Consider the following 25,402-nt stretch of genomic DNA (forward strand, 5'->3'; position numbering starts at 1 on the left):
GGTGTACATATGCATATATCCACTCTTTTTTAGATTCTTTTCCCATATAGGTTATTACAGAATATTGACTAGAGTACCCTGTGCTATACAGTAGGTCCTTATTAGTTGTCTATTTTATATATAGTAGTGTGTATATGTTAATCTCAATCTCCTAATTTATCCCTCCCACCCCCCTTCACCTTTGGTAACCATAAGTTTGTTTACTACTTCTGTGACTATTTCTGTTTTGTAAATAAGTTCATTTGTACCATTTTTTTTCAATTCCACATATAAGTGATACCATATGATATTTCTTTCTTGTCTGACTTACTTCACTTAGTATGATTTGCAGCAACATTGATGGACCTAGAATTTCTGACCTTTTCAAGACCTTCAAGTCTAGCATTTCAGAGTCTTTTTTTTTTTTCCTTTCACTAACAGTTCTTCTGGATATATATCTTTTGTACTATCACACAATCATTCTACTACAGCCTGAGACTGCTTCTATGGTCAGTCTTTGTTCAGAATATAACAAAAAGGGGAGGTGAATAGTCACCCTCAGTAAAAATTAAATGTTAAGGGAAGCTTAGGCAGTTAAAGAAAATCATGAAAGGAATGGAGACAAGGGTTCAGAACTTATTTCCAATAAAAGTGTAAGATGATAGGGAGATGGAGCAGGGATAATACCGCCATGATCAGCACAGTTAAAACAGGAAACTAAAGTTATTTGGGTAATCCTTATCCGGAAATGAAAGGGAACCTGTTAGTTTTAACTTCTTCATGATTTGCACTTGTAGCTGAGCAAAGGAGAAATACTGAGAGATCAGAAGCAGAAGGACAGAGAGAACGAGGTGTGGAGCAATGAGGAAAGAAAAAGAAAAGGAGGGAAAAAACAGTCAGAGATTCCAACATAGGTTGGAAAATGTTTTGTCAATTCAATTTTTTTCTTCCAAAAAGAAGAAATAATTCTTCCCAAAGGATTGGGAAATCCATTTGCTGACTACAGGGAACTTCCTGACAGTGAACGCAGAAGTTCTGAGCAGCAGTTTCCCAATCTATGATTAGGAGTCCCCGCCCCCTGAATGGAGGAAGTGTCCAGTAACTTTCATTTTCAAGCCTGTGCTCTTCTCGAGGCATCAGGAAGGGACTACGGTTGTTACATATGGCTGGTGAGTAAGGGTCCTTTCCTAGCTGAGGGTCAGGAACTTGGGTCTTAGAAAACACTTATTAATTGCTTTGTGACAGGAAGAAATATACAAAAGGGAAGTGAGCCAATCCTGTGCAAGCTAAATTCTCCTTATTAGCTCTGTGTAACTTGAACTGGGGGGCACTGCCTTGGAGACGCTGAAGGAGAGTATGGTGTCCAGATTATCTCAGAGCCAGGAAGAAGTTATTTCCTTTTTTGCAGCTCCTGGTAATCAAAGTGAAGGGTGGATAAAGACAAATATAGTAAGTTATTTATGTGTGAGAAAACTCTGAAAATTCCTAAATGCACTCTGAAATCTTCTCAGCTTCCTCTTGATTCCATAAAATTGTCCCCATAATCAGATAAGTGAGTCTTTGAATTCCCACCCCCCCTTGCTATATCCTATATTGAATTATGCTCTTTGTCTTTATAAAGTAACTACATTTTCCCCCCTTTCTAACTACTCTAACACAGTATTTCTTGGATTGCTATCACAGTTTTTAACTGGTCTCCCTCTCTCCAGGATTTAACCCTCCTATCCATCCTGCATACTGTTTTCAGGTCACATATCTTACACACAGAAACTGGAAAGCATAAGAGATGGAATCATTGGCTATTTATGCAGCTAGTATTCAGGTATATCATATCACTTCTTTTTGAATTTAGAATTTTATTTAATTTATTTTTTTAATATAGCAGGTTCTTATTAGTTATCCATTTTATACATATTAGTGTATATATCACTTCTTTGGCTTCATTTTCTTCATTTGAAAAGGAAGAGGTTCAACTAGATCAGTGGTTTCTAAACCTTACAACAAATCTAAATAATCTGTAGACATTAACAAACTTAGATTATTTCCCCCTTCATAACCCCAAATTACTCAACCATGGATAGACCGTAAACATTTATAATCTTTTAAAGATCTACAAATGATTCTTATGTAGCTGGACTAGGTTTGTCTGCAGATTAGCATTGTTAGGAAAGATGATCAGATCCTTATCTTTCAGTTCTTACCTTCTAGGTATTTACAAATGCAATTTTCTTACTCAGGAACATACAATGGCTCTGTATTGCCTTTTAAAAAATGTCTGAACTTGTCAGACAGGTTTTCCTACCTTTCAAAATATATTTATTCACTTTACCATTAATCTCTCTAAAGCATGATTTCAGCTTCATTAACAAACATTTACTTGCATTCCCCCCACTCATACTTTCTTGCTATTGTGTTTCTTTATTTCTTTCATTTTCCCTGTAGTGTAATTCTTTCCAGGGTTTCTCTTTCATCTCACACATTTAATTTAAGCTCCTAAAATGTAAGGACTGACTGTTTTCTTTTCTTCTTCATGACGCTCATACAGCATTTGACTGGGGAGTAGTACGTTAAATTCACACTCATGGCTGCCTCTTTAGCTAGGCAGGATGACCTTACTTGTTATTGAATTGGAATCAGGGAATCATTAGTTAATAGATATGATAAACTGAAAAGCAGTAGACAAAACAAGTAAAGTGACTCAATAAACATAAACTAATGAGTTTGGTTGCCATTGTTAACTAATTAACAACTATAAGGAAAAAAATGCTAGCTTAGGGAGAAACAAGTTTCTCTGGGAGCATATTGCTCTGACACTCAGTCTAGTCTTAAGCATCAGGGAGAATTTCCTAAAGAAAATGGCATGTCATCTGAGACCTGAAGATAAACAGGAAGTAGTTGAGAAATAGAAAAGAATGTTGGGTGTGAGAAACTGTACACATAATGATCCCTAAGTCAAGGCTTTGTAGAATCTGAAAGAAAGGCAAAGCGTTTAAAATGTAATGAGCAAGGTGGGTATAGTAGCAGAGGATGCGGCTGAATGAGAAGACCTAGATTAGAATAAGCTGAGACATTTCATGGTTACATCTAGATTTTTAGAACACTGACTTTGCTTCATTGTGAAGAACAGATTAGAAGGGGACAAGAGTAGATTTATCAGACTCTTAGAGTAATTAAACAAGAAAGGATGTTGGCCTGAACTAGAGTATCAAACAGTTAGAAAGGGAGAAGTAGTCAGATTCTGCAAATATTTAGGACATAAAATCAATACAGTTTGAAGTGAGATGGAAAATAAGATATAAAGAAAGCAGAAGAGGTTCAGTATCACCAGCTTTTACTGATTTGGTGCACTTGACTGTAAGATACCATTAACTAGTACATATAGGGAATGAAGCAGGTGATGAAAAATGAGCAGTTCAGCTTTTAAAAGTTGAGTTTAATGAGTTTGTGGGATACAGAGAAGGGATGAATATATGAGCCTCAATTTTGGGATCCACCTTTGGGCTGAATCTATAAATTCAGGGATAATTTATTTATTATTTAAAGCTAATAACTGAAGCCATGAGAATGTGTAGATAATAAGAGGATGTAAAGTAAAAACTCTTTGGTTTTATTTTTTACCATATTTCTCCCAGTACCACTTATTCAGTCAACACTCAACCTTGTTGAAGGCAGAAATAAATAAAATAGAAACCCAGAATTCAGTCAGAGTAAATATTTCATAGATTAACCTGCATGTTGTTCATAATTCTTCAATCTCTCTGTTCTGACATGTGTATACTCTAGTGTAAGACCAGTTTTTCTGCCACCTTTTCTAAGAAGAAGCATTTTGTGACCTCATCTGCAGAAATTTACCCAGTCTTTTCTGAGTCCCTGAATCACTTTCTATTCTCATAAGTAACTCTTTACCAAGTATCATGTAAAGTAGTTTGATGATTTAAGAGTGGGGACTAGATTCTGAACCCCTGAGTTTGAATCCCTTCCTACCCTCTTACTAAACATGGTGTACTATTCACACAATTTGGATCAAATATTTAACTAACTTCTCTGTGTCTGTTTCCTTTACTACATAATAGAAATATTAATATATATGTTACATGGAATTTTTATTAACTTTAACTGATAAGATTCACATGAAACACTTGAGACCAATGGGGCCTCAATGAAAATCAACTATTATTACTGAAGCTGTGCTATGTTTAACTTTATAGAATATGGTATAAGAACAGAATTCAAATCCTAATTTGTGTGATCTGGGCATTTTATTTAAATGATCTGTAAAATAGGGAAAATATTAACCATCTCATTGGATTATTGTGAGGGTCCATCATATTAATATTTATAAAGTATTTAGTACAGAGACTTGTAAATAATAATAATATTGTGTATTGTTTTATATGTATTTCTTTTTTAATCCTAAATGCATAATAGATGTTAGCTGTTATTAAATGAACTGATATTGGGTAACGTTTTATTCATGCCTTGTAATGTCCATGTTTCTTTCTCATAATAGTTGCCCAATAAACATTTATTGAAAGAATACTTCAAGATAACATGAACAATGAGGCTGGTGCTTCTGGGGCAAAGTTTTTGTTCAATGTCTTGGTGCATTTTTTTAGAATATGTCATTTTGTGTTAAGACTATCTTTATATCTAGATGGACTTTGTCATTGTAGATTTAATTAAGTATTGATGAGATACCCTGCCTTCCCATGCACTATCCATTCAAATAATACCTGTGGTATTACAATAAAATACTTATTAATTTGACTTCCTTATTCACCCACAAAAATTCTAATTATCCCAGACAGTAATATATTAACCTGGTGTCATATTGATCTACCATATTGAAAGATCAGTCATCAGATTATTTTCAATTCTGAATTTTTTATTGAGACAAGATCAAGTCAAAGGAAGCTTTGTATTTCTGACAGAAGACACACGCAACAAAAACCCACTTAAGATTTTGGAATCTGTGGGCAAAGAACTCATTACTGGCGTTTTGGATGACTTGGTGGGAAAAGATGTCCTGAAATTGGAGGAAGAGGAGAAGAAAAAAATTTATGATGCCAAGCTTGGAGACAAGGCGCGGGTCTTGGTGGACTCTATGCGACAGAAACGCCATGAGGCAGGTCAAATCTTTGTTCAAACCTTCCTAAACATAGAAAAAAATTCCACCAGTATAAAAGGTAAGACTGGAATTGTTTTCAAGGGATATCTTAAATTTTTCAGATCTACTTGGCTCCAAGGCTGCTCCACTGTCCTCTAAGTCCCCCATCCTCCTATTACTAAAGTATAATTTTCACTAAACCTATCATTGTCCTTTTAGAGGTCACCTTGTCATTTGTGGGAGGGCATCTAATTTCCAATTAGCTTAGAAGTTGAGTCCTTGTGTTTAGGTTGATCATAGAGATAGCTAATTGCAGAGACTTTGTAGTAAGGGATACCTGGAGCTGAACTCACATTTTTGTCACTTTGGACACTATGTGACTTCATTCAAGTTTCTTAACCTCCTTAAGCATCAGTATGAGCATCTGTGAAGTGGGGACAATTTCAGTCACTTCATCACAGGCTTTGTAAAGCTAGGAACATAATGGCAGGCACAGACTGATAATTCCTAATATTTTAGCTCCCATCTGGAACTCTCCTCTGAACTCCAGATATATTTAGCTCTAGCTGCATATTCAACATTTCCACTTGAATGTTCCACTGGCTTCACAAAGCTAAGATATATAAAATGAAACTCTTTATTCTCCACATCAAATCTATTACACTTCTATCCCCTGTCTATCTCATTAGACAAGACTATAATCCACTGAGTTTCTTAATCCAGATCACAACTGTTTTCTTCACCAATGAATAATAGCTCTTAGCAGAGTGCCAGAGACATAGCAGGCATGTAATGAATATAGGATGAATAGGCAAATGAAGAACATGCATGTAATAAATATTAGTTATCAGAATTATTCTTTAGCTTATAATATTTAAATGTTTACTGTGCTTACTCATTTCTGTGAGTTACAAAATATGATCAGGAGAATACCTATTCAATATAAACTGTCCAATATATTAACATCTTTCAAAACTTCACTTTAATTGAATTATGAATATTACTAAAGTCTAAATATCCTCAGATCCAAGTTCACCAGTGATGGACTCAATTTGGTATAGGGTTTAACCTAAAATTCCAGCCTGAATACTAGAGTTTATCAATAATAATAAGCAATAATAAACAAAATGCAACATAACTGTAGAGACCTCACTATAGCAAATAAGCTTTTTCAATAATTCCTTCTCTATGGAGAAGGGACACTCCCACCAGCAGGAAGTACACACTAGTCTAATAGATGTCCAAGATTGTGGCTTAATCTATGTTATCATTAACATTTAAATTGGTCCTTGTGCAGGTTTATTACTTTCTCTTAAACCTGGGATGGGATAAAAACAATTTGGATTTAAAAACAAAATCAGAGAACAGACTTGTGGTTGCCAAGGGGGAGGGGTGTGGGCGAGGGATAGATTGGGAGTTTGGAGTAAGCAGATGCAAACTATTACATATATAATGGATAAACAACAAGGTCCTACTGTATAGCACAGGAAACTATATTCAGTATCCTAAAATAAGCCATAAAGGAATAGAATGGAATAGAATAAAATAAATTAAAAAAAGATCAGAGATAATTCAACAAATGGGAATCAAAATTGAAATAAGGGGAACTTCAAAATGATTTTAGCAACCCCAGGAACCAGAATGAACCTTAAACTGAAATAACCTATCCCATCAGCAGAGTCTGTGGCAGGCAGGAGGCAGGTATAGACCGTTTCATGAAGTATCCAGTAGCCCCCTGAGTTCTACTGTACATGGAACCTCCAGAGGAATCTCAGGACACCTCGAGTATGCTGGCCCAGGAGACCAGGAAGCTTGGTGAGTAGGGCTATTAGAATATGTAAAAGCCCTAGCCAGGCCTTTTGGGCATGGATATAATTCAGAGGGTTCTTAACGAGGTACTGAGGAAATGGAGTGGGGGATAGGAAGAACCTAAGCTATTTGTTTCAATTATTTAGCAGTATATGTACATACTATGTGCCAAGCACTGTTATTTAGTCAGAGAGATAATTACTCAAATTCCTACTTGCCAAGGGAGAAGGACTTGTCTTATCTAATATCAGTATCTTTAGTTTTGTTTCAGTTTAAGGGGTTTCTTGAGCATTTCATTAGGTAACAGATACAACTCAGATATTAAAGTTTTTATCTAAACTGCTAATTTTCTTATTTCTTTTTTCTGTGCTGTCAGGCCCATGGGTACTCCTTTTGAACAGCAGGCTACACTATATTTATTACATTGTAACGAAATGATTCATTTTCATGCTAATTTTACTATTAGACGTAAGATAGTCTAATTTTCAGTTTTATCTGTAAATACCGTATCTATATATAGACATATAATTGTCATTAGGAGATGACATTTATTAAATTCAAGAGTACACCAAACCTGTAAATGACCTGGAAACAGGAGACTTTCAATGACAAAACATACCCTCTGACCAGGGACTATCCCAGGATCCTGGACTTCTTCACGTTGGCAGAATCTTCTGGAGTAGGAAAGGAGAGTATGTGTCAGTACTTTATCTACAGAAATACATGTTAAGACAGTTTGGTAGCCTTAAAGACATACCACTTGCTGCATCTCCAGAGCTTACATTTTTTGCACACTTTTTAGAAAGACATTTATAAAAAAATATTATTTAAAAACTAATGGAAACAAATAAGTGAAATGGAAAAAATTATAAAGTTTAAAAACTGAAAAATTTGCAGAAGATATTATTGCCTTTCTAATTAAAATAAAATAAAATAAGAGACTGTCTTGGTTCGTTCATGTAAATGAACATAAAAGTTTATTACTTTCATAGACAAAAACCTTGTTATGTTAGGTCTTGACAAACCTCTTCTGATTTTTGTTTATGAGGAATCTCTTCCTTCCCTCTCCAAGGGAGGGCTCTGGACTTTCCCAGTCTCTTGCACAATCTTAGTCACATGAGGCCAAACAGTTTCAGAAAATATTACATTTCTCAAGGGATTAGGTCAGGATGAGTCAGAAACAAACTTTTCCAACTAGGAGAAGTTATTTCCTCACATTTTAAAACGGGTTGAAAATTTAAGGCTGGTTATTCAGCACTTTGGAGGCAAGGACATTCAGAGTGATGTAGAATCTCTGACAAAAAAATTGTCCCTTCGACACTGGATGCAATACTATGATTAATGCATAGCATTTCTCCTTTAAATAGCTGACTTCAGCACTCACCAGCCCGAGAGGCTTGTCTGCTCAGCGGCTGGGGCGGGCGGGGGCTGGGAGCTGAGGCTGGGGCTTCGGTGCTAGCCAGGAAGGAGTCCGGGAAAAAGACTGCAGCTGCCGAAGAGGCAAGAGACTTTTTCTTGCCTCTTTGTTTTGCGGCGGGCAAGGAGAGGGGATTCAGAGCGCCGCCTAAACGAGCTCCAGAGACGGGTGCGAGCCGTGGTTATCAGCGCGGATCCCACAGCAACAGGGGCGCAGAGGGAAAAATGGAGAGATTCCCGCACAGAGGCTCGGCGCTGAGCAGCACTCACCAGCCTGAGAGGCTTGTCTGTTCACCCGCCGGGGCGGGTGGGGTCTGGGAGCTGAGGCTCGGGCTTCGGTTGGATCGCAGGGAGAGGACTGGGGTTGGCGGCGTGAACACAGCCTGAAGGGGCTAGCGCACCACAGCTAGCCGGGAGGGAGGCCGAGAAAAAGTCTGCAGCTGCTGAAGAGGCAGGAGACTTTTTCTTGCCTCTTTGTTTCGTGGCACGCAAGGAGAGGGGATTCAGAGCGCCGCTTAAACGAACTCCAGAGATGGGCGCGAGCCGTGGCTATCAGCGCAGACCCCAGAGACGGGCATGAGACGCTAAGGCTGCAGCTGCTGCCACCAAAAAGCCTGTGTGCGAGCACAGGTCACTCTCCACACCGCCCCTCCCGGGAGCCTGTGCAGCCCGCCATGGCCAGGCTCCCGTGATCCGGTGACAACTTCCCCGGGAGAGCGCACGGCGCGCCTCAGGCTGCTGCAACGTCACGCCGGCTTCTGCCGCCGCAGGCTCGCCCTGCCTCCTCCGTACCGCTCCCTCCCCCGGGCCTGACTGAGCCAGAGCCCCCGAATCAGCTGCTCCTTTAACCCCGTTCTGTCTGGGCGGGGAACAGACGCCCTCAGGTGACCTACATGCAGAGGCGGGTCCAAATCCAAAGCTGAACCCCGGGAGCTGTACCAACAAAGAAGAGAAAGGGAAATCTCTCCCAGCAGTCTCAGAAGCAGCGGATTAAAGCTCCACAAACAACTTGATGTGCCTGCATCTGTTGAATACCTGAATAGACAACGAATCATCCCAAATTTAGGAGGTGGACTTTGGGAGCAGGATATATTAATTTTTCCCCTTTTCCTTTTTTTGTGAGTGTATATGTGTATGCTTCTGGGTGAGGTTTTGTCTGTATAGGTTTGCTCTCACCGTTAGTCCCAGGGTTAGGTCCGTCCTTTTTTTTTTTTTTTTTTTAACTTAAAAAAAATTTTTTTTCCCAGTAAATGTTTTCTTAATAATTTTTTCCTTATTTTCTATTTTTAAAAAATTAAAAATTTTTTTAATAGGTTTTTTCATATTTTTTATTTTAAAAAATTAAAAATTTTTTTCTTAATAATTTTTTTCTTAATAATTTTTTCTTATCTTTTATTATAAAAAATTAATAAATCTATTTTTAAAAATTAAAATTTTTTTTTCTTAATAAATTTATTCTTAATAATTTTTTTTCTTATTTTTTATTATAATAGCTTTATTTTATTTTATTTTATCCTCTTTCTTTCTTTCTATTTTTTCTCCCTTTTATTCTGAGCCGTGTGGATGAAAGGCTCTTGGTGCTCCAGCCAGGCATCAGGGCTGTGCCTCTGAGGTGGGAGAGCCAACTTCAGGACACTGGTCCACAAGAGACCTCCCAGCTCCACGTAATACCAAACGGCAAAAATCTCTCAGAGATCTCCATCTCAACATCAAGACCCAGCTTCACTCAATGACCAGCAAGCTACAGTGCTGGACACCCTATGCCAAACAACTAACAAGACAGGAACACAGCCCCATCCATTAACAGAGAGGCTGCCTAAAATCATAATAAGGCCACAGACACCCCAAAACACACCACCAGACATGGACGTGCCCACCAGAAAGACAAGATCCAACCTCATCCACCAGAACACAGGCATTAGTCCCCTCCACCAGGAAGCCTACACAACCCACTGAACCAACCTTAGCCACTGGGGACAGATACCAAAAACAATGGGAACTACGAACCTGCAGCCTGTGAAAAGGAAACCCCAAACACAGTAAGATAAGCAAAATGAGAAGACAAAAAAACACACAGCAGGTGAAGGAGCAGGGTCAAAACACACCAGACCTAACAAATGAAGAGGAAATAGGCAGTCTACCTGAAAAAGAATTCAGAATAATGATAGTAAAGATGATCCAAAATCTTGGAAATAGAATAGACAAAATGCAAGAAACATTTAACAAGGACGTAGAAGAACTAAAGAGGAACCAAGCAACGATGAAAAACACAATAAATGAAATTAAAAGTACTCTAGAAGGGATCAATAGCAGAATAACTGAGGCAGAAGAACGGTTAAGTGACCTGGAAGATAAAATAGTGGAAATAACTACTGCAGAGCAGAATAAAGAAAAAGGAATGAAAAGAACTGAGGACAGTCTCAGAGACCTCTGGGACAACATTAAACGCACCAACATTAGAATCATAGGGGTCCCAGAAGAAGAAAAGAAAAAGAAAGGGACTGAGAAAATATTTGAAGAGATTATAGTTGAAAACTTCCCTAATATGGGAAAGGAAATAGTTAATCAAGTCCTGGAAGCACAGAGAGTCCCATACAGGATAAATCCAAGGAGAAACACACCAAGACACATATTAATCAAACTATCAAAAATTAAATATAAAGAAAACATATTAAAAGCAGCAAGGGAAAAACAACAAATAACACACAAGGGAATCCCCATAAGGTTAACAGCTGATCTTTCAGCAGAAACTCTGCAAGCCAGAAGGGAGTGGCAGGATATACTTAAAGTGATGAAGGAGAAAAACCTACAACCAAGGTTACTCTACCCAGCAAGGATCTCATTCAGATTTGATGGAAAATTAAAACCTTTACAGACAAGCAAAAGTTGAGAGAGTTCAGCACCACCAAACCAGCGTTACAACAAATGCTAAAGGAACTTCTCTAGGCAAGAAACACAAGAGAAGGAAAACACCTACAATAACAAACTCAAAACATTTAAGAAAATGGGAATAGGAACATACATATCGATAATTACCTTAAATGTAAATGGATTAAGTGCTCCCACCAAAAGACACAGACTGGCTGAATGGATACAAAAACAAGACCCATATATATGCTGTCTACAAGAGACCCACTTCAGACCTAGAGACATATACAGACTGAAAGTGAGGGGATGGAAAAAGATATTCCATGCAAATGGAAATCAAAAGAAAGCTGGGGTAGCAATTCTCATATCAGACAAAATAGACTTTAAAATAAAGACTATTACAAGAGACAAAGAAGGACACTATATAATGATCAAGGGATCGATCCAAGAGGAAGGTATAACAATTGTAAATATTTATGCACCCAACATAGGAGCACCTCAATACATAAGGCAAATACTAAGAGCTGTAAAAGGGGAAATTGACAGTAACACAATCATAATAGGGGACTTTAACACCCTACTTTCACCAATGGACAGATCATCCAAAATGAAAATAAATAAGGAAACACAAGCTTTAAATGATACATTAAACAAGATGGACTTAATTGATATTTATAGGACATTCCACCCAAAAACAACAGAATTCACATTCTTCTCAAGTGCTCATGGAACATTCTCCAGGATAGATCATATCTTGGGTCACAAATCAAGCCTTGGTAAATTTTAAAAAATTGAAATCGTATCAAGTATCTTTTCCGACCACAATGCTATGAGACTAGATATCAATTACAGGAAAAGATCTGTAAAAAATACAAACACATGGAGGCTACACAATACACTACTCAATAATGAAGTGATCACTGAAGAAATCAAGCGGGAAATCAAAAAATACCTAGAAACAAATGACAATGGAGACACGACGACCCAAAACCTATGGGATGCAGCAAAAGCAGTTTTAAGAGGGAAGTTTATAGCAATACAAGCCTACCTCAAGAAACAGGAAACATCTCGAATAAACAACCTAACCTTGCACCTAAAGCAATTAGAGAAAGAAGAACAAAACAACCCCAAAGCTAGCAGAAGGAAAGAAATCATAAAGATCAGATCAGAAATAAATGAAAAAGAAATGAAGGAAACAATAGCAAAAATCAATGAAACTAAAAGCTGGTTCTTTGAGAAGATAAACAAAATTGATAAACCATTAGCCAGACTCATCAAGAGAAAAAGGGAGAAGATTCAAATCAATAGAATTAGAAATGAAAAAGGAGAAGTAACCACTGACACTGCAGAAATACAAACGATCATGAGAGATTACTACAAGCAACTCTATGTCAATAAAATGGACAACCTGGAAGAAATGGACAGATTCTTAGAAATGCACAACCTGCTGAGACTGAACCAGGAAGAAATAGAAAATATGAACAGACCAATCACAAGCACTGAAATTGAAACTGTGATTAAAAATCTTCCAACACACAAAAGCCCAGGACCAGATGGCTTCACAGGCAAATTCTATCAAACATTTAGAGAAGAGCTAACACCTATCCTTCTCAAACTCTTCCAAAATATTGCAGAGGGAGGAACACTCCCAAACTCATTCTACGAGGCCACCATCACCCTGATACCAAAACCAGACAAAGATGTCACAAAGAAAGAAAACTACAGGCCAATATCACTGATGAACATAGATGCAAAAATCCTCAACAAAATACTAGCAAACAGAATCCAACAGCACATTAAAAGGATTATACACCATGATCAAGTGGGGTTTATTCCAGGAATGCAAGGATTCTTCAATATATGCAAATCAATCAACGTGATACACCATATTAACAAATTGAAGGAGAAAAACCATATGATCATCTCAATAGATGCAGAGAAAGCTTTCGACAAAATTCAACACCCATTTATGTTAAAAGCCCTGCAGAAAGTAGGCATAGAGGGAACTTTCCTCAACATAATAAAGGCCATATATGACAAACCCACAGCCAACATTGTCCTCAATGGTGAAAAACTGAAACCATTTCCACTAAGATCAGGAACAAGACAAGGTTGCCCACTCTCACCACTATTATTCAACATAGTTTTGGAAGTGTTAGCCACAGCAATCAGAGAAGAAAAAGAAATAAAAGGAATCCGAAATGGAAAAGAAGAAGTAAAGCTGTCACTGTTTGCAGATGACATGATACTATACATAGAGAATCCTAAAGAGGCTACCAGAAAACTACTAGAGCTAATCAATGAATTTGGTAAAGTAGCAGGATACAAAATTAATGCACAGAAATCTCTTGCATTCCTATATACTAATGATGAAAAATCTGAAAGTGAAATTAAGAAAACACTCCCGTTTACCATTGCAACAAAAAGAATAAAATATCTAGGAATAAACCTACCTAAGGAGACAAAAGACCTGTATGCAGAAAATTATAGGACACTGATGAAAGAAATTAAAGACGATACAAATAGATGGAGAGATGTACCATGTTCTTGGATTGATGGAATCAACATTGTGAAAATGACTCTGCTACCCAAAGCAATCTACAGATTCAATGCAATCCCTATCAAACTACCACTGGCATTTTTCACAGAACTAGAACAAAAAATTTCACAATTTGTATGGAAACACAAAAGACCCCGAGTAGCCAAAGCAATCTTGAGAACGAAAAATGGAGCTGGAGGAATCAGGCTCCCTGACTTCAGACTATATTACAAAGCTACAGTAATCAAGACAGTTTGGTACTGGCACAAAAACAGAAATATAGATCAATGGAACAGGATAGAAAGCCCAGAGATAAGCCCACGCACATATGGTCACCTTATCTTTGATAAAGGAGGCAAGCATATACAGTGGAGAAAAGACAGCCTCTTCAATAAGTGGTGCTCGGAAAATTGGACAGGTACATGTAAAAGTATGAACTTAGAACACTCCCTGACACCATACACAAAAATAAACTCAAAATGGATTAAAGACCTAAGTGTAAGGGCAGACACTATCAAACTCTTAGAGGAAAACATAGGCAGAACACTCTATGACATAAATCACAGCAAGATCCTTTTTGACCCAGCTCTTAGAGAAATGGAAATAAAAACACAAATAAACAAATGGGACCTAATGAAACTTAAAAGCTTTTGCACAGCAAAGGAAACCATAAACAAGACCAAAAGACAACCCTCAGAATGGAAGAAAATATTTGCAAATGAAGCAACTGACAAAGGATTAATCTCCAAGATTTACCAGCAGCTCATGCAGCTCAATAACAAAAAAACAAAGAACCCAATCCAAAAATGGGCAGAAGACCTAAATAGACATTTCTCCAAAGAAGATATACAGATTGCCAACAGACACATGAAAGAATGTTCAACATCATTAATCATTAGAGAAATGCAAATCAAAACTACAATGAGGTATCATCTCACACCGGTCAGAATGGCCATCATCAAAAAATCTAGAAACAATAAATGCTGGAGAGGGTGTGGGGAAAAGGGAACACTCTTGCACTGTTGGTGGGAATGTAAATTGATACAGCCACTATGGAGAACAGTATGGAGGTTCCTTAAAAAACTAAAAGTAGAACTACCATACGACCCAGCAATCCCACTACTGGGCATATACCCTGAGAAAACCATAATTCAGAAAGAGTCATGTACCAAAATATTCATTGCAGCTCTGTTTACAATAGCCAGGACATGGAAGCAACCTAGGTGTCCATCATCGGATGAATGGATAAAGAAGATGTGGCACATATATACAATGGAATATTACTCAGCCATAAAAAGAAATGAAATGGATGTATTTGTAATGAGGTGGATGGAGTTAGAGTCTGTCATACAGAGTGAAGTAAGTCAGAAAGAGAAAAACAAATACAGTATGCTAACACATATGTATGGAATCTAAGGGAAAAAAAAAAAGGTCATGAAGAACCTAGTGGCAAGTCGGGAATAAAGACACAGACCTACTAGAGAATGGACTTGAGGATATGGGGAGCAGGAGGGGTGAGATGTGACAGGGTGAGAGAGTGTCATGGACATATATACACTACCAAATGTAAAATAGATAGCTAGTGGGAAGCAGCCGCATAGCACAGGGAGATCAGCTCGGTGCTTTGTGACCACATAGAGGGGTGGGATAGGGAGGGTGGGAGGGAGGGAGATGCAAGAGGGAAGAGATGTGGGAACATATGTATATGTATAACTGATTCACTTTGTTATAAAGCAGAAACAACACACCATTGTAAAGCAATTATACTTCAATAAAGATGTTTAAAAAAAAAAATAGCTGACTTCACAACTTGGTGAATCACTGAAGCCTAGCTCCTCTGGAAAGGTTAAGAATTCACGCTGAGGTTGCTGAAAAAATAATACCTGGATGGTACAGGATTTAGGATTCTATTAAGTATTTGAGTGTGTATGTGTCTGTGTTTGTTGTGTGAATTAGGAGTGGACTTGGGATGTAACATTACCCAATATGATAGCTACTGGGCACACGTGGCTTTTAAGTGCATAAATTGTGGCTAGTAACAGGTTAAAATGATACTATTTTGGATATATTATGTTAAACAAAATATATTATTAAATTAATTGATTCTGTCTATTTTTATTCAATGTGGACATTAGAAAATTTTAAATTGCAGTGCCCTCCCCACCCGCAGCTGAGGCCAAGTCAGGAAAGAGCAACAGTCATCTAAAAGCACAAGAAGGCAAAACCTGTGAGATCTGACCTCAGCTCCATCCCCAAGAAGTCAAGTGGTCCAACCCCTGAGGGACAGACCCCAACAGACTCCTGCCCACCAGTTTTTTCTCCAATGTGCATAGATCAGATCGGGATGAAGGGAGGAGGCAAGACTCTATCACAACCTATGTGTTTGGGGTCAGGTGTCCCCCAACAGGTTTGTCTGTGTTTGCACCTTGTCCTGTGTCTGAGGTGCTGTGGCTGTATCCTCCTCCTGCCCTGGGACATTTGTATTTCCTGGCTTTGTAATAAGTGCTGCATACTCTTAAAAAAAAAAAAAAAAGTGACTCAATGTGAGTGTGACTCAGTACTATTTCTAGTAGATAGCACTCTGATAAATATTTACTAAATGTACTCTTGCTCAGAGACAATAGAAAGTCCACACAGATGAGTAATACCCTAGAGTAAAACCACTGGAAAAATCAAACTGTTTTGGTGAGTAAGGGAAGGCTAACTTTGACCTTAAATCATTAAGGTGTCTCCTTCATAATATCAGAATCTATTATTGCATTTTTGAGTGGATCTGCTTTTACTACCAAGAATTTCTCCCTTCTTTCCCAGTCATAATACATCTGTCTCCTCACACACAGGTTAGATTCAACTATAACCCAACATGTTAAAAATCTTTTTCCCAGGATATCCCTTTTCTGTCAGTTTTCTTAGGTGATAACTGGGTCACAGAGTCAGATATCACAATTTATATTATGCGATGTATCCTGCAGCTCCTGAGGAAATCGTGACTGGACCAGATGAGTCAGCAGAAACTACAGATACCCTCAAGCTTTGCCCTCATGATGAATTTCTTAAACTGTGTAAAGAAAGGGCTGAAGAGGTATTGTGCTCTGTACATGAAAGAGAGAAAGAGAGAAAAACAATTGCTTTCAGTAATTACACAATTTCTTAAAGCATTAGTTACAGAGTGGCAGGGTGGGGACAGTGGATTCCTTTTTCATAGATGCTTTGAACAGGAGGAAATCACATGGCTTCACACAGATTCTAATTCTCTTTCAGCCCTATGACAAAATACAAGTCTCTCACTTTTTTCATTTATTTGTTGTCCTATATATTTGGGATTTATTAGAATTTTAGCTGTAGTCATAGAATCAAAATATTTATAAGATAACATGGCTGAGTAGTAATTGTTTGCATTCCAGTTAAAAATTATTAACACCTGCAAAACATTATAAGTTAAAATAGTACCAAAATAATGTTACCCAAGGCAAAGGATCTTTGGTGTACTTATTTTTAGCTGGAGTCAATGGCAAATATCTCCTGGTTTTTATGAAATTTGATCTGAGCCTTGATTGTTAAGAAAGATTTGACTAGGTGGAGAAGAAAGAGGAGAAGGAGAAGGTAGGAATTGTTCTAGTCTCCTGAGGATTCTCGAGTAACCATCACAAATATGATCTGGATCATTGTCTGGGCTTTTGAAAAATAATTCCCTTCCAATTTGTACTTCTTTCTATTGTCAATTCAATCCATTACTAAAAGAGAGGAAGATAGTGTATTCTGGTACAGGATAAGAGAGAGGACAGCTATGCAAGCCCTTAAAAGCAACAGTGATTGGTGTATGAGGGTTTAGGAGAGATTTAGGTAAATCAAACTCACTGCATATCAATTTCCTTCAGATCTATCCAATAAAGGAGATAAAGTCCCGCACTCGTCTGGCTCTCATCATATGCAATACAGAGTTTGATCATCTCCCTCTCAGGAATGGGGCTGCCCATGACATCATGGGAATGAAGGGGCTGCTTGAGGGCCTTGGCTACAGTGTGGATGTGGAAGAGAAACTCACAGCCAGGGTAAGGGCCCCTCACCCACCCCAAACACATACATATTCAACACATATCTTCCTACTAACAAGTGAACATTATAATATTAAGCAAATAACTTTAACAACCATAGGTCTCATTTGTGTGTGTTGTGTGTGTGTGTGTATCTAAGTGTGTGAATGTGTGTTATAAAATAAAAATATTAAGACGGGTGAAATCTATGTCTCTTTAGAGCTTCAAATATCCTCAGTTCCATAAAACTGTACAAAAAGTGGTTGGCATATGTACCCACACAATTCTTAATTCTGAAGTGGGATGATTGAGATTCAGCCCCAATATTTCCCAGAAAATTCTGGAGTAATGAATGTTAGCAGGAGTGTGATCACCATATAAATACTGAATCCTGACTGTCCCAGGGGCTATTTTGGCATTGGGGATGGGTCTGTAAATGAGACAGAAGGTTCCAAGCTAACTTGATCTAGGTTCACTTGGTGGGGGGTGATCAAACTATAAGCAATACAGAACATTTCAGAGATTTGATGTATCTGTGTGTCTCTAAGATTGAAAAGAAGTAAAAAGGAAATGAAAAGGAAAAAGGAAACATAAGAACAAATTGGTGAGTGGGGAGTAATAATGTTTGATGGGATGGCCAAGAAAGACATTTTGAGGAGGTAATATGGGATCTGACACATGACTATCAGAGACAAGATAGCTCTGGAAAGATGTGAATGAAATATATTCCAAGCAAGCATGACTACAAGTGAAAAGTCTGAACCTAATATGAAACTGGCACTTGAAAAGTACAGAAAGACCAGAGTGACTAGAGCCTAGAGGAGGAGGAAGGATGTCAGAAGGGAGAAATATACTTATGTCAGAAGTTTTATTTTATTCTAAGTATGGTGGGGAGTGTCTTAGAAAGGAAGTGGTATGATACATTTATTATTCAAGGTTTTTATTAAGTAACAAGAGAAAATACAGAGATGAAAATGAAAGTATATAGCGACAATAAGCAAATGTAAAATGTATTAAGAGGACAGGTTATATAATGTCAGAAGGAACAAAAAGTTGAACCCATTGATCCATTATAGAAATAAAAATAAAACTATCATCAAGCAACCACTATGTAAAGCCACCATGACTGGAACGTCACAGATGTTTCTTATACTGATCATGATAAATAGGAGGTCAGTTTAATTTTAATGCTTGTCCTGTTAAAGTAAGACTTTGCAGTCTTTTTCAGGATATGGAATCAGTGCTGTGCAGATTTGCTGCCCGTGAAGAGCACAAATCTTCAGACAGCACATTCTTGGTGTTCATGTCTCATGGCATCCTGGATGGAATCTGTGGGACTATGCATAGTGATGAAAAACCAGATGTGCTACCTTATGACACCATCTTCCGGATATTCAACAACCGCAATTGCCTCAGTCTAAAGGACAAACCTAAGGTCATCATTGTCCAGGCCTGTAGAGGTGGTGAGTTCTGAGATGAAAAATCCAAAAGTCATAAAGGTGTTTGCAGAGGATTGTAGTATGTTTTATTTCTAGGGGAAACAATCTTAAACCCCATCCAGTGCAAATAAACTAAATTGAATTATTAGGAAATTCCATTTAGGGGGCTGGTATCATGAGACTTTGTTTTGTTAGCTGAGAAATTTCTGTTCAATTTGATTCAAGGTAAGTGGTGAAGGAGATCACCAGAATTCTCAAATCAAAGTTAAACAAAAATATTCCAACCTTGGAATGAAATCATTTTAATGACAACTTTACTTGTAAATGTTTTACAGACATTTTGACATTCTCTGGCTTGAGAATAATTTCATTTGAAAGTCAAGCTATTATGTAATAGCATTATCTTTTTTTTCCCCTCATATATTATTGAAAGGGAAATGAATAAGGAGATGAGGGAAACTGGGATTGCAGTGACATTTTTCTTTGCTTTTTTTTCCTGACTCCCAGTTCCCTTTTAGCTTTTTGGAACAGTGTTTGAAGATGAAAAGCCAAAATAATTTAGCTATAAAATGATAACTATGCTCTGAAATTATGCAGATAAGGCTTTAACTTCTTTGTTATTCTCAGCAAGTGGGTTCTTCCAGTTCTACCATGCTGTCACTATTAATTGGCATGTTGCTCAACAACACAAGAAAAAGGCAAACTGTTATATGTGAGGTGGAGATGCACCTGTATGTGTATATGTGTGTGTGCACATGTGTGTGTGAAACTGGTTAGAATAAACATTGTAAAAGAATGAGGTGGGCAATTTTAATAGTCATACTGAGGGAGACACACAGTGTGTAGGAAATTGATGTCTCTACAGCAAATCGTGGGGAATTGTGGGTCAGTGACTCTCCAGCAGCCTTGGCAGACAGCTCTTCACAGTCGCCTGAGAACCTGGAGGAGGATGCCATTTACAAGACTCATGTGGAGAAGGACTTCATTGCTTTCTGCTCCTCAACCCCACGTATGTGTCTTTCAGTTGCAGACATGGATTTGTGGGTTTGAGGCTACCTCTGAATGATTCTAAAAAATCAAGATAAGCTCTGGGCAGCAATGATTTGATGCAAATTTTGAATGCTGTCAATATATTTTACTTATTCTTCACTTTTAAAGATTGACTTTTATTATATGTTGCACTTTACAGACAAAGGTATAGTAACCATTAAAACAACCTAATACAAGAAAATCCCTTTACCATCACACTAGTTAAAAACAAATGATTGATTCAGTTTTCTATTAAATCCATTTAACATTTTGAGTAGAGTTTTTATGGATCTAGGGACTGACAGACATTTCTCAAAAATTATCAACTCCAAGCCATTTTCTCCATATTTCCCATCTGGTACTATTTAGAGTGGTATCCCAGCAAGAAGGTGGATGCCCTTTTAAAGAAAGAAGAAAATGATACAATGGGACTTATTAGGCCTACTATTAGGGGAACAGTATCTAGTCCTTGAACTCTAGGTAATCATCTTGAGAAGCCTTATATCTGAGGTTTCTAATTTACATATTTTTAAGTACTTTTACCACTTTATGGAGGTATAATTAACATACAAAAAGCTGCACATATTAATGTATACAGTTTAATGAGTTTGGAGATAAGTATATACCTGTGAAATTATTACCACTATCTATACCAAAAACATTTCCCTTCCCTCCAAAAGTTTCATTAGATCTTTTCATTTATTTTGCTCACTATATTGTGAAAGACATCATGGTATATAATCTGTAAACAATCACCTGTGTGAACATGGGGAAATTCTTTAATCCTTCTGAGCTTCTATTTTTCCTCTGTAAAATGGGATAATTACAATTATCTCTCAAGCCTCCTTTAAAAGCCAAATGAATAAGCATAAGTCCCATAGTAGAAAGTCAATCCCCAAAATACAAGGTAATCACTATGCAATGACCTGCAGTTTTGATGAGCTGCTTCTTTAGTTCATCTTCTTTATGGAAAATGAGTTAATGAAAGGTTATAAGTTCTTCCCTAAACATGTCAAGATAATTCCCAAGCTATGTTTTAAAAGACACAAAAATGTAAAAAAAAAAAAAAAAAATGGTGAAGCCCAAGACTTACCACTCCTTATTGTCATAGATAATGTGTCCTGGAGAGACATCACAAAAGGTTCTCTCTTCATTACTCAACTCATCACATGCTTCCAAAAATATTCTTGGCGCTGTCATCTAGAGGAAGTATTTAGGAAGGTAAGCTCCTCTCTCCTTTTCTAATCATGTATTTGTTCAGGAAAACTTTAGTATTATTTGCCTTTCAAGTGACAATGACAGATTTTTGTCAAGCAAACAAAAGTAGAGTGGTACTGGTTTCTGTAATCCATGTGTTTAAAATCTGATTTACAAAAAGACTATGTTAATGCACCACAGCAGAAGATCAAAATAGAACAAAATATTATAACATGTGAGCTTGTGTGTTATGGGTTATAAGTTCTTAAAATTCAAAGAATGGAAAGTATTTTGGATTAATTTTCACTGCTTCGTTTATTAAATAAATATATATTGGGTGGTCTACTTGGTAATGGGTTATATCTTCATGACACAGGGGTAAACGAGACATATGTGACATAAGGCTACCTAGAACTAACATTCTTGTGAGAGAGATGGATACTGAATAAGTAGTCCAACAACAACAATAAAAAATGTGTGATACATGTTGTGATAGGATCCAGAAGAGAAAGTCTTAGGACACATGAAAGAGAATGTAGGAGAAAAATTCTTTGAATAGAGTGGCCCAGAAGGGAAGACTTGATACTTCTTCCCCAACTCAGGACATTCCTTATTTGCCCCTTCCTTCCTAATTTATTTTCCTCCAATAGCTCTTACTACCACCCACCCAGTATATATTTTGTTTGTTTATTATCTGTATTTACTCACTTGAATGCAAGCTCATGAAGGCAGGGATTTGTTCAACACTCAACATGCTGGAAGGGAGGAATTAATATTCATTGAATAAATAAATGTATGAATGAGTGAATAAATGCCGCTCCTTTTTTGGGGAGAAAAGTATTGGTATTAAGAACATGGGAAAGTGTGGTTATTTTTAAACTAAAACCATAGAGAACAGTAGCACTCCCATGGGAAAAGAAGGATATATACCTTTAGTGAATTGGAGAAGATTGCATTGTAACCTGAGTCACAGTCTCTGTGAATAGGAACTTAGGAAGTTAAGTCCTATTGAATGAATAGGATTTAGACATTATACTTTCAAGGGAATTCCTCAGAAGAGATTAGAAATAGTGGATCTAGGTAAGTAGGATCTCATTGATCAGTCTACGGAAAAAGACTTCAGAGCTCAGCTTGATGGTGAATGTGAATATTGCTCATCATTCAGCCTTTAAGGACAAAATCCTGGGATTTTAACCTTATTGAATTGAGGTGTTAACCTTGTTAGAGTTTGAAGATAGAGGATCTCTGAGGTCCACTTCTCATGAACGAACACCAAGGGTTAATTAATCATCAGATCTGTAGATCAGAAGTAGAAACTAGAAAAAAATGCAGTTTGAAAAGACTTAAATTAGGCATGAGGTGTGTATTTTGAGATAAAGAGCATATTCTGACATTAGGTGTCATTTCTAAGAGGTAGGGTAGCAGTGACAGGGAATTAGAATGTCCAAGGGCTTGGTTCCATCAATCCTAGGAGCACCCTTCATTCCAAGAATTTTTTGGCTCATTGTGCAAAGCATTTTTTGAGAATGCATAAGAGGTATGTATCAGCCAGAACCTCTTTTTATTTTTAGGTACAAAAATCATTTGAAAAACCAAATGTTAAAGCCCAGATGCCCACCATTGAACGACTCTCCATGACAAGATATTTCTACCTCTTTCCTGGCAATTGAAAATAGTAAGTATCAAGAGTTTTTGTTGGCAAGCAAAATAAGTGGGACAGTGATATTAGTAGTGAGGTCCAATGACCAATGGCAGCCTGTTGCTTTAGTGGTCAAATTAGTAAATTAGTATTCCTTGTTGATGTAGTTTGTTGATTAGTTGCTAATTTTTACTTTATTTATATGCATCTGGATCCACCCCTACATCTCTACAATCATCAATCAATAAATCAATCAACCAAGAAGGTAAGCCAAACCAAGACAGAAAGTAATAAACAATGAAGGACACAGGTAACAATTATTAGCATAGACATGTACTCATCCTTCCATTATTACTTATATTCATGTCTCTCTCTCTTTCTTTCTCTCTCTCTCTCTGACACACACACATACACACATTATTAGTTACCAAATATTGCCTCAGATTAAAACAAACAAACAAACAAACAGAAAAAAGAGGTGACTGTAGAGAAAGCAGGACTGTGGTCCTCTGAGTGCAGGTGTCATATTACTGATACTGAACTACCATTTCCTTACAGTATAAAATGCACCCTGGAAAAGTTTGTGTCAATGAAGACTCTGCTTCTCTGACTGTTCTCACAGTGTAGATCACAGACCATTCAGAGTCAGTTCTCAGATTCTTAATTACTGCTCAGAAACCCCTTCAATCACCCATATTAACACTTAAACAAAAATTTTTTGGTCAAATTATTTTAGAATGGGTTTATTGAGTTTAGACCCAACAATTATTTACTCACTCATAACAGCTTTATATCACACTGTATTATAAGCATATTATTAATCTCCCTCTCAGAAACATAATTAAGATTATATTTTATAGTAAATTTTATCTCAATTCTTGAAATATTTACCCACCATCTTCTACCCCTGGTTTCTGACACCCTGGCTACATAAATGCATAGATACTTCAGCAGAATAGCTTCTACTGCCTAATTAGTCCAATAGAACCACATTTGGGGATTGAATTATTTATTTGACTAATATTTATCAAGCACTTACTATGTTCCAAGTTCTGTTCTAGATGCTTGGAATGTACCAGTGAACAAAATAAATAGAGTCCTTGCTCTCAGAAAGCTCATACTCTAGTGAGTGGAGATAGATAGACTCTAAATACACAAGCAAGTAAATATATGTTAGAGAGTGGTAAGAGCTAAGAAGAAAAAATAAAAAGGGCTAAAGAACACAAAAAGATGGATACTGTACTGTTATAAATAGATTACTCAGGAAAGGCTGCTTTGAAGTAATGAAATGATTTGAAATCAGAACAAAGAATGGATAGAGTAAGGGAGTGAACCTTATGCTTCTAGTGGGAAATGCATCCCAACACCAGAAATAGGAAGTACGGATGCCCTGAGGCAGATGTGTGCTTAAGACGTTTAAAGTACTGCAAGAAGGCAGCTGGCTAGAGAATAAGAGTGGGAAAAATGGCAGAGTAAAATTCAGAAAAATGGTGAGAAGCTTGATCACATGGGCCTTGGTGATCACATGGTAAATGTTTTAAAATATTTTATCCTAAGTGAGATAGGAAGCCCTTCAAGAGCTTTTGAAGAGAGAAATGATATAATCTAACTTAGATTTTGCAAAGATCACTCTGAGTACTTTTTGATGAATAAACTACAAAGGTCACAGATAGAAGCCAAGGGAAATGGCAAAAGCATATGGAAGAAAATCAAAGAAGAATCACAGTAAGGGTTGGATTGAAGGCTTCCAGGGATTACTATCTTAACCTTCTGTTCCTTTTCTCTTCTTCAGAAAATTACAGGAAGTTCAGCTGTTTCAACTTCAAGAAGCACTTTTACCAGTACAGAACACATGTTTAACCTTTTGTCTTTCAATGAAAATGAAAACAAATGAACTGGGTTTTTTGGGGTCTTCTAATAGAGAATAGACTTTCAGTTAAAATGGTGGATGGATGGAAATGAAGTGGAAGAAGCAAACTGGGTTTTCTAGTTTTATTGCATATAATATCTGCACTTCATTGAGTGAAGGGAACTGGTCATGACTTGCCCTCAGCAATAGGGTGAAAGGAGATGGTGCTCATCTGGAGACAAGAGCTGTAAATTGGTCAGCTCCTCCTTTATACGCTCATCAAACCCCAGGCCTAGGATTGTGCAGAAGAAGTTTTCTAATATATTATTCAACCAACATCATAGCTTGAGTACATTTTTTCTTCAGTAAGTTATGATTTTAGCAAATTACACCTATGCATCTTTCTTCCTATCTATAAGTTAATTTGCTTTCTTGTTGATTATTTTCTTTCCAGATTTCTGCATATTTCCAAGCTTCAGGAAAATTTTATTATTTAG

The 25,402-nt window shown here is 37.2% G+C and overlaps 1 protein-coding gene across 3 annotated transcripts; it reads left to right on the forward strand.

Moving 5' to 3' along the window:
- Positions 1 to 1,064: 1,064 nt before the first annotated feature.
- On the forward strand, positions 1,065 to 25,402 carry LOC133099141 (caspase-13). 3 transcript variants are annotated; one of them, XM_061202616.1, is made up of 9 exons: positions 1,065 to 1,148; positions 4,911 to 5,165; positions 16,691 to 16,800; positions 17,597 to 17,770; positions 18,981 to 19,215; positions 20,057 to 20,200; positions 21,332 to 21,441; positions 22,989 to 23,092; positions 24,849 to 25,402. In XM_061202616.1, the coding sequence occupies exons 1-8, from the start codon at positions 1,142 to 1,144 to the stop codon at positions 23,085 to 23,087; spliced, it is 1,134 nt and encodes a 377-aa protein (XP_061058599.1). In that variant the 5' UTR covers positions 1,065 to 1,141; the 3' UTR covers positions 23,088 to 23,092; positions 24,849 to 25,402. The 3 variants fall into 3 exon arrangements, with proteins under 3 accessions (XP_061058599.1, XP_061058600.1, XP_061058601.1); XM_061202617.1 differs by lacking the exon at positions 16,691 to 16,800 and having other exon boundaries at positions 4,911 to 5,104; XM_061202618.1 differs by lacking the exons at positions 1,065 to 1,148; positions 4,911 to 5,165 and adding an exon at positions 6,776 to 6,901.

Source organism: Eubalaena glacialis, chromosome 10 (genome assembly GCF_028564815.1).
Source record: "Eubalaena glacialis isolate mEubGla1 chromosome 10, mEubGla1.1.hap2.+ XY, whole genome shotgun sequence".
In the NCBI taxonomy this organism is placed as follows: domain Eukaryota; kingdom Metazoa; phylum Chordata; class Mammalia; order Artiodactyla; family Balaenidae; genus Eubalaena; species Eubalaena glacialis.

Coding starts and splice junctions, on each gene's coding strand:
- LOC133099141 (XM_061202616.1), top strand. Junction 5,166..16,690: donor AAATTCCACCAGTATAAAAG/GTAAGACTGGAA, acceptor TGTATCCTGCAG/CTCCTGAGGAAATCGTGACT. Junction 19,216..20,056: donor TGTCCAGGCCTGTAGAGGTG/GTGAGTTCTGAG, acceptor ATGTCTCTACAG/CAAATCGTGGGGAATTGTGG.